Genomic DNA, 10,375 nt, shown 5'->3' with positions numbered 1-10,375 from the left:
AAATTATTGAGTGGGGTCTTTTAAAAGCCACATGGCATTTTCTCAAATTAAAGACAAAAAAAAATGAATTTTTAATTTATTAAATATTGGTCTGTTAAGTAAAAGGGCTTATACGAGCCATTTCTATAACGGCAAGGGCATAAATGAGCCACTTTTAAAACGGAGGGTATATCAGCTCCAAATCATAAAGTTCAGGGGTAAATCAGACCCTTTTCCCAAAAAAGAAAGATAAAAAGCAGTAGCAGCAACATGTACTAATATTTATAATCCACTAAAATTCATATGGATATTACATTATTCTTTTTTTGAATTATCATCATATATTATAATTTTTTATATTGTTTATGCTAAAATAATATAACATGAGTGGCAGAGGTGACCGGTTAGATTTTGATGGGATATTTATACGGCCCCATGATAGTGGAATCCCCACTTGTCGCTTTGCAAGATTTTTCGCGCTAACTGTCCATTTACATATTCCCAAACAAAACAGAGCTTTCCCAAATACTAAAACGATGTCGTTCTGAGTATCTGTCCACCTCTTTCTAGGTACTTGTGTTCTTCATCAGATCCTATACTAGTACTGTAGTAGTAGAATATAGAATGAGTGTTTCATTTTCACTTTTTTTCACTTTTTCAGATTTTCTATATTGAAAGATTTTGTCTTTACATGATTCTTGATTTTACAGCAGGTGTCAATACCAAATGGGGTCTCTGCAAACACCCACAAATCTTAGCAATAAGTCATGTTTATGTGTGTCAGGGAGAGTTGTGAGGGGTTTGAGGGTAGAAAGACAAGTGGGGTTGGGATTTTCTTGGTTGTTGAAGGGACGAAGAAACAGAAAGGTTCAATCTTTGTGTGTTACAAGTAGTGTTTCAGATGGTTCATCAATTGCTGAAAATAAGAAAGTGTCAGAAGGGCTTCTTTTGGGTGCTGAGAGAGATGGTTCTGGCTCTGTTGTTGGTTTTCAATTGATTCCACATTCTGGTACTGCCCCTTTTTGTTTTCTTGAATTTGAAGTTAACATTCAGTAATTTTTTTGTATTTAATTTTATCCGGATATGGTTTTCAAGTTGCTCTAATTAGTGAAAAATCTGTTTTTTAAGATATCATAATTCATAGTTTCCTATTTGATTAAACAATGCCCCATGCTGCCAATTTTAGTAACAACCTCAACTTCTACGAATAATGGATGGTTATTAGAAGCTTTGCTCAATGGATAGAGTTACACTGTATTTTGTAGTTTGTCAAATGCTCACTCGCTCTTCTGATGGCTAAAGTGATCATATGACTTTGTTTACGGCATTATGCTGAAGTTTGTATCTGATGAAGCGAACAGAGGCTAGGAACACTTAGCTTTTTAATCACACTATATGAGCTCTGTCCAGGTGTTCGGGATGATGTTAGAATTCAACTATATGGTTATGGTAAATTCCTATTGTTTAAACTTTTGGATCAGCGTCTCTCATAGTAATTTGATTTTTAGAGGGTAAGCATGATATCCGAGAGTTAGATGAGTTGGTCTTCAAGATGAGAGAAAGAATGCTCGACTATTTGATGTTTGTGTTGAGGTTCTGGAACTTTACTTAATTGACTAGTTAATTTATCATCCAAAAGAAAGTACTCAACCAGCTTCTTGTTTTAGTGGATTTCCACTCTGCGATACTGATGTTTGTTAGTGCTTGCATGCTTCAAAATTGTGTATGCTTGTTGATTCTATTGCTGGTGAAAGACTTATGTGATTGGGGATAATGGGAGCATGAGCTTGACAGGACTCATGACATTGCCTTTGTATGTGTCCATTTATCTTTTGGTAGTTTTTCTCTGTGTCCATTGTATGAAGCTGAAGATAGTGTTTTTTTTAAAATATATAAGATAAATTTATATGAAGAAACACCTGGAGTTTAAACGCATTTACTGAATTTATTTAGGCTCGTTACTAATTGCTTATACACCTGATGTATCTCTGTGCCAAAATATGTAACGGTAGTGCTTACATTCTAGTTTTTTAACTTTCTTTTTCTAGTTTTGCCTTCAAAGAAAATGAAAATGGTGCACACTCAATTCAGTTGCAGGAGATGCAACAATGGTAGAATCTCATGATATTGTAGCCAATGATAGAGATGACTTGAGTGAGGATACTGAGGAGATGGAGGAAACCCCAATCAAATTAACTTTCAATATCATTTTTGTTACTGCTGAAGCAGCTCCATATTCTAAGACTGGTGGATTAGGAGATGTTTGTGGTTCTTTGCCAATGGCACTAGCTGCTCGGGGTCATCGTGTAATGGTCGTTTCACCTAGGTATTTGAATGGAGGTCCTTCAGATGAAAAGTACGCCAATGCTGTTGACCTTGATGTGCGGGCCACTGTCCATTGCTTTGGTGATGCACAGGAAGTAGCCTTCTACCATGAATACAGGGCAGGTGTTGATTGGGTCCGTACATTTTCTTTTCCCATACTTATTTTTTAATTATTATTTCTGGATAAAGTGCTTGGTGGTATATTCTTCAGTTTTATTTTTGCTCCTCTCTTGCCCCCTTTCCGAAATAGTGTAAAAAGAAGTGCTTCGAATCATTGCTATTTGACTCGAACCTGTTCTAAAAAAGTCGAGGTATTTCGAATTGTTTGTTGACATGGACAAAGTAATGATTAACTGGCTGCATCAAGCAAAGGACTGTCTGACTGAAGGATGATGTTTGCAAACAACTTAAATTTCACTGTTATTTGGACATCAACTTGACCGACTCGAGGATGATTTCAAACAACTTAAAGCTAACTATGGTTGTTAGGATGTCAGCCTACTTTATCAATGATAAAATTAGTTGTATATGTCTGTTTTTTAATTTAATTGAAATGTTTCTTCTTAAGTACATAGTTATGATTTAGTGGTAAAGTACACTGCTCTTGCTATCAGGTATTTGTGGACCACTCTTCTTACTGCAGACCTGGAACGCCATATGGTGATATTTATGGTGCATTTGGTGATAATCAGGTAATATATTACTCTTTTTCATGCATGATGATCACATCTCTATATGGTTTAATGTGATGGCTAGTGATAATACTTCCTTATCTTTTTGGTAAGCAGTTTCGCTTCACTTTGCTTTCTCACGCAGCATGTGAAGCGCCATTGGTTCTTCCACTGGGAGGGTTCACTTATGGAGAGAAGTGCTTGTTTCTCGCTAATGATTGGCATGCTGCCCTGGTTCCTTTGTATGTTAACAAAATATTCTGACTTATTTATATTTTTGATGTACCCTATTTTGATCTTTAACTGAACGCCAAGCATCTCGATGCTACTTTTGCTTGTGACATTCTTAACATTCTTACAATAACACTTTCTAGAGAAGTTCCTTACAAGGGTGTAATCTGTAGATGTATAGCTATACATCAAAAATTAAAGATATAGATTCATAATGCATTGCACAATAGTGCTTGTGTGTCAGTATTGCAGATGTTGTTATCAATTTTATGTTGCACTTTCTGCAGTTTACCTTTCATCACAAAGTTCTTTAGCCTTCTGATAAACTATAAGGTAATGTATTAATACACTTTTCTGAAAATTAAAAGAAAAAGAAAAATCATAGTACATTAGTATTCATCAGTTCTGTGAAAATTGAAAGGCTTTCATGTTTGGGTATTCATATTGTGAGAAGCTGGTTACTATGACTGACTGCCATTTGATTGTTCTGCTTATTTTGTAAGGGCCATACTTGAGTGATGGGTTATTATTTGGTCCTCTAATGAGAATATTTTTTACACACTATCATCTAACCATGCCAGTCACACTATATCATAAGTAGCCTTGGAAACAGCTTCCCTCCATTCACCTGCAGCACCTAACGTTCTGCGAAATAGCTTAATTCTGGTTGTCTGTGCTTTTGACTACTTTTGACCAGTTTATGATAGAATCCTTTTGCTGATCTTCAAGTGTTCTCGGTGCAGACTTTTAGCGGCCAAGTATCGTCCTTATGGTGTTTACAAGGATGCTCGTAGTATTGTCGCAATACACAACATTGCACATCAGGTACTTTCCTAGTTTACTTCTTCCTGTTTCTGTGACATTGTGTTATGGCTACCAGTAAGTTTTGCATCTGTTTAATGTCTCCTGGGATCCACTGTATTTGGAGGTATAATGACTCTACGTAACAGGCTTATATTGTCTGGTCAAACTGTAAGATCCACATGGTTTTCTTTCTGAGCCATTTAATTCTTAATCATCACAATGTCAGTATTGTTGGCTTGAATTTGATGTCTTTAATCACTCTACTCGTTCACTTCCTGAATCTGTAAGTGAATCTACTAGACATGGGATAAACTCAAATTGTTTAATCTACTAGGTGTTTTGAGAGCGTAGAGAATAGTATGCAGAAAGTTAAACTCAACTGCATTTTGTTGTTATGTTTTTGGTGCAATCAATTATACTCAAATGAAACTGTCTCTATAATTGATGTTTTAGATTCAATTTAGATTTAGAATAGTGGAGTTTTTGGAGTTCATTTGTATATAAGGTTTAGTACTGCCCATGTACTATTGTGTTATAATACAAAGTTACCAAGTTTCAAAAAGCTGTGATTTGATTTAAGATTCTCAATTTCTGGGGAGTGGTTGCTCCAGGAAGGCAGGAATATGAATGTATCTCATTCGGTGGATATGTCATGTTTGGAACTCAAATCTTCTGTTTGATTAACAATTTCAAGATGCTTTCCATTTGGAGGAAAGTTAAAAGAGAAAATGAACATTCTCCCTGGTGATTGTAAATTGGCTTTAGATTATCAGTTCCTTTTTTTAAAAAACCTCAAGGTTGGTGTGTGGTTGACCTTATGGATGTCTTTTGACATTAAGATCATATTGGTTTCTAACTGCATGAGATGTAAACTTTGCATGTAAATATGTTTGCTCGAAATTTCCGTCCTATTTACGGTTATAGGGTCAAGTGGGTCGGAATTTCCAAATGAATCAGTTGCTCTAGAAACTAATCAAATGACCATGATGGTTGGTTTCTGTGTCATACTAAGAGACCCCGACTCCAGTTTGTATCCATCAAGGGTTGCAGCAGGCAAATCTTGTTAGGTCAGTTTCATATTTTTGGATTTATTCTGATTGGTTTAGAAGTAGAAAGTTAGTGGATGATGAGAGGTGGATCCATACTCCATATTTATGGTCTCATTGCTTGTTGGTAGTTAATCATTTACCTTGTATTTGGTCTATCCCGACCTTATCTGATGACCTCCGTGGTTCATAATTAATCATTATTTGCGTGATTGAATAGTCCCGTCTGCAACTTAAGTTATGCACTGGTTTGTATTGAAGTAATCTGCATCTTGAGGTTATCAGTGTTTGACATGGTCATAGATTGTCTCTTGTTTGATATTTTGCATAGGGAGTGGAGCCTGCAGTAACCTACAATAATTTGGGTTTGCCTCCACAATGGTATGGAGCAGTTGAATGGATATTTCCCACATGGGCAAGGGCGCATGCGCTTGACACTGGTGAAACAGTGAACGTTTTGAAAGGGGCAATAGCAGTTGCTGATCGGATACTGACAGTTAGCCAGGTCAATACAGAAATTTCCACTTCTGTATACTAGTCGAAGAATATTCGGAAGCATCACTGATTATGGTTCATAAATTTCTATTTCGTTGCGAGATAATCTACATGACATCATGATAAATTGTTGAACATTGTAATTGAGTATATAAAAATATCGCATTAGTCCTCTCTTCCTATTTTTCTTTTTGTAGTTACTTCTCCTTTTCTAAATTTTTGTTTTGGTGGCAGGGATACTCATGGGAAATAACAACTCCTGAAGGGGGATATGGGCTACATGAGCTGTTGAGCAGTAGACAGTCTGTTCTTAATGGTATGCGTGTTAGATGATTCCTTATGAGTGCTTTCTGATATTCTTCTTTTCCTCTTACTCGAATTGTAATTTGGTAGGATATATGTTGATTGACGAGGCTTATGTACCAGCATTAGCTTCATTTCTAGTCAAGTCCTAACTTTTGTTAAAACATGACCAGAGCCAAGGCTAATTGTATTAATGACCTTCACCATGCATTTCTGTTGTCTCTGAACTTTAGAAATTACTAGTTAATCTATCTCTACTTTTATGCAGGAATTACTAATGGAATAGATGTTAATGATTGGAACCCGTCGACAGATGAGCATATTGCTTCGCATTACTCCATCAATGACCTCTCCGGAAAGGTTATTAAACTTCTCAGTTTCACAATTTTGCAAATTAAGTGATAAAGTGCAGCTAGAGAAAAGGACTATTAGCATATTTGGCCAATCTTCCATAAATTGCTTATTTTGGGAAGTGTTTTTTATTAGAAGTACTTTTGGAGAATAGTAGTTTGTATTTGGCTAATCAATTTGAAAAAAAGCCTTTGTCAATATTAGAGCAGTAATTTGTGCTTGACAAAGGTTCCAATAGTGCTTCGAGGGGAAAAGCTATTTTTTTCTTCCAACTTCAGCTACTACTCAAAAGTCAAAAGCACAGCTTGGCTGAACAGACAATACGTCTACAAAAGCTTCTTAACTGCTGCGAAATTCAATCCAAATGAGGATTCCTCTAGAGGATTGTCCATAATCCATTAAAAGGGAACAGTCCAAAGGATATCATAGCATTTACTTACTTTTCATGTTTATTCTACATGCAGTTGTGCACAAACTCTCTTTTTCTCTGTTCTCTACATACCACTGCTCAAATTGTCTCTGCTAACTTTCCATTTAATTATACAGGTTCAGTGCAAGACTGATCTGCAAAAGGAACTGGGCCTTCCAATTCGACCTGATTGTCCTCTGGTGAGAGTATCGTTGACTTCTTTGAATTGTGAAGAAAATTTCTTCCCTCTCTAACCAAAATGTGAAACTTCAATAATGCAGATTGGATTTATTGGAAGGCTGGACTACCAGAAAGGTGTTGACATAATCCTGTCAGCAATTCCAGAACTTATGCAGAATGATGTCCAAGTTGTACGTTCCACCCACATCTTTTTTTAAAGATCATTATTAATGCAGCATTTTTGAGTCTGATTGATAAACATAGGAAGATCATACGAAGATCCTAGTCTTTTGTCTTTCCAATAGTTCATAACTGTATTCACCTTAGGGCTTGGTTTATTGAAATTTCTTTCCTTGAGATTGTTTATGACAATTATGTTTTCCCTTCTTGTTTTACTATGCACCTTGGATCTACAATTCTCTTCCTTCATGCCCCCTTGCTTAGTAATTAATTGATGACCGAACTTTTAACGTGGTGTGTTTTAATTGAAATTTAATTATACAGTTTATCATTCAGTGTATCGAGAGATTTCCTAAAAGGTAACTGAAAATTTTGAACTCCAACTAGGTAGGGAGAACTTCTGAAATGGGTAGGGAACCAGAATTCAAAGTTCAGGTTATCTTTATAAGAATTATCCTAATTCTGTTCATCACGTCATGAAAAAATTGTTCATTTGAATGTTGCAAATTATATTATTGTATTCAGGAATAATTCTGGACCATATGTTTGTTCATCCTATTTTTCTAGGACAAGTTCTGCAAGGTGTTTTTTTAATTGAGTTTATTATCTATTCCTTATTCAGGTAATGCTTGGATCTGGTGAGAAACAATATGAAGACTGGATGAGACATACAGAAAATCTTTTTAAAGACAAATTTCGTGCTTGGGTTGGATTTAATGTTCCAGTTTCTCATAGGATAACAGCAGGGTAATTCTGAATTTCAGACGGTCTGATGGTGGATTTAAATGCTTACTGAATATTTATTAAGCTGACTTATCATGTTGTGTTCTGCAGATGCGACATACTATTGATGCCCTCAAGATTCGAACCGTGTGGCTTAAACCAATTGTATGCAATGAGATATGGCACCATACCTATTGTTCATAGCACGGGGGGCCTAAGAGTGAGTTGATTTTCATAAATAGAAATGACTTTTCAAATGAAAAAGCTCATGCCTTAAAACTTTCTCTTCCTTATCTTTAGGACACAGTGAAGGATTTTAATCCATATGCTCAAGAAGGAAATGGTGAAGGTACCGGGTATGTGTCTTTTCTTTGAAATGCTGTTGATTTGGTAACTGGAAATATAATTTCTGTGTGAGCTCAGGAATCCTGCTTGTACATAGAATCACATTATTCAACTAGCCTCTCCTGCTTCTTCATTTTTAAGGCCATATTGTCCTTCTAGAACGCAAATATATGGAGATTAAGAATGTTAAGCTCTATAGCTTTGTACTTGCCTTGGGTTGCAAATCCACTATACCAACTTTTTTCCCTTTAATTCAAGTAGGGTTGTTAATGTCCATATAAAGAGGTCAATTATCTAGTTGGAGTTAGAAGTATATATGTTACTATTGTCAATTATTAGGCTCTGATCCTTCTTGGAGCTTGGTTCTTAGTTCTTATTATTAAATACATAAATGGATCGTAACATTTACCAATAAGAGATGCAAGAATTTTTTCCTTCCTGTTGCTGAATTTTTATGCACTTGTGCCAACTTTCCGTTGATAGTATCTAATTGATGTTGCTATTTTTGAAAAATAACAGGTGGACATTTTCTCCTCTAACGAGTGAAAAGTTGCTTGATGTAAGTTTCCCCATTATCGATTGATGGTTTCAAACGTTTGTCAAATTATTCCTGATGTGGTTCTTGTTTTTACCTACTCTTTTTAGCATAGAAATGCATGTTGTTTATTCTGTTTCCTTGTTCTTTTCGTTATTTATATGTTCCGTACAAGCAGTCACTGATTTGTTTGTTTGTGTTTTCTGGTTTGATTGGGGATAAACCGAGACACATAATGCTCATTGGGTGTTTAGGTGGGAGGGAGGGGTGTTTGAAGTCCTTTCATCATTGATGCCAGTTGAATACAGATGTAGATATCGTCTATTTTTTTTTGGGACCATAACGTAGTTTTACTGTTATTTGCACTGCTTGCAGACACTGAAGCTGGCGATCGGGACTTATACAGAACATAAGTCATCTTGGGAGGGATTGATGAAGAGAGGCATGGGAAGGGACTATTCCTGGGAAAATGCAGCCGTTCAATATGAGCAAGTTTTCACCTGGGCCTTTATAGATCCTCCATATGTCAGATGATTTATCAAGAAAGATTGCAAACGGGATACATCATTAAACTATACGCGGAGCTTTTGGTGCTATTAGCTACTGTCATTGGGCGCGGAATGTTTGTGGTTCTTTCTGATTCAGAGAGATCAAGTTAGTTCCAAAGACATGTAGCCTGTCCCTGTCTGTGAGGGAGTAAAACTACAAAGGCAATTAGAAACCACCAAGAACTGGCTCCTTTGGGAGAAGAGTGGAAATATGTAAAAAAGAATTTTGAGTTTAATGTCAATTGATTATTGTTCTCATTTTTTAAAAAAGAAACATGTCATACAATATTTAAAATTGATCATGATTGATGATTAGCTTGAGTTAATGGCTTCATAAAACATGTTTATATTGACAGTTGATATGACTTATGAGATACTTATATTAGTCAAATTGAACATGATTAGCTTGAGGTGATACTGATCTGCTTACAAATATTTTCCAACTTTTAATTTTAGTTAGATACAATAATTGAACGTGTTAATTAATTAAATAAACTCATTTTTTGGTAGGCGTGTTTAAAATTATTTCATGTTATGTTAGGTTTTGTACTGAAAAAAGAAAATGTTAGGTTTTGGTAAAAACGACTCATGGCCACTTCAAAGGGCCACTATTTCCCCATGTTGTTAATCAGCGAATAGGATTTGATTTTGCGGTCATTTGCGCTATTTTAAGCACAAATTACACCGTAATGTAAAGGACATAACTTAAATTTTACCGAAACTGATATCGAGTGAATTAAGTCGTAAACCACGGATTGATTTTGGGGAGGGTGAGTTGTATGGTTATGGGGAAGTACCCCACTGGTCCACTGACCCATATCTCTTTGTACTTTACTCATTGGATTCATCACATAAAGAAACAATCCATCAAAACAATATAAAATTCCAAAAGTAAAAGGGCCATCCCAATCCCAAAAGAGTATGTAAAGGTTAGTGAGATGTAAGTGGACACATGGGGAGGCAAGTGAAACTCAAAAAATAATAATTGAGAATTGGTTGTTGTGTCGGTTGATTTTGTCCCACATCGATAGCACAGAAAGAGAAGGAAGTAGAGGACGATTATAAAATTGGGAGGAGGGGAAAACGGAATAGTTATCTTTGCGCTTGGGGCAATGACGCAGCTAGTGAGGTTCTAACCGAGGCGCGTCTATTGCTGGTTGAAAACTATTTCCAAACCCCCTCTTCGGCCTGGGTTCGCCTGTGGCCGTCGAGAATTTTTGAAAGGGCTTCCCTAACGGGTTTAGCCCAAC

General features: G+C 36.1%; 1 protein-coding gene across 2 annotated transcripts; it reads left to right on the top strand.

Annotated features, from left to right (window-relative positions):
* Positions 1 to 436: 436 nt before the first annotated feature.
* On the top strand, positions 437 to 9,437 carry LOC102600045 (soluble starch synthase 1, chloroplastic/amyloplastic-like). 2 transcript variants are annotated; one of them, XM_006350474.2, is made up of 16 exons: positions 437 to 549; positions 690 to 988; positions 2,071 to 2,438; positions 2,919 to 2,996; positions 3,093 to 3,217; positions 3,950 to 4,031; positions 5,388 to 5,561; positions 5,786 to 5,867; positions 6,123 to 6,214; positions 6,752 to 6,814; positions 6,896 to 6,985; positions 7,597 to 7,721; positions 7,809 to 7,917; positions 7,998 to 8,053; positions 8,562 to 8,601; positions 8,953 to 9,388. In XM_006350474.2, the coding sequence occupies exons 2-16, from the start codon at positions 706 to 708 to the stop codon at positions 9,109 to 9,111; spliced, it is 1,926 nt and encodes a 641-aa protein (XP_006350536.1). In that variant the 5' UTR covers positions 437 to 549; positions 690 to 705; the 3' UTR covers positions 9,112 to 9,388.
* The last annotated feature ends 938 nt before the right edge of the window (positions 9,438 to 10,375 follow it).

Source organism: Solanum tuberosum, unplaced genomic scaffold (genome assembly GCF_000226075.1).
Source record: "Solanum tuberosum cultivar DM 1-3 516 R44 unplaced genomic scaffold, SolTub_3.0 scf00126, whole genome shotgun sequence".
NCBI lineage: Eukaryota > Viridiplantae > Streptophyta > Magnoliopsida > Solanales > Solanaceae > Solanum > Solanum tuberosum.
Note: the sequence above shows the minus strand (reverse complement) of the source record. Positions and strands in the feature narration are given on the sequence as shown.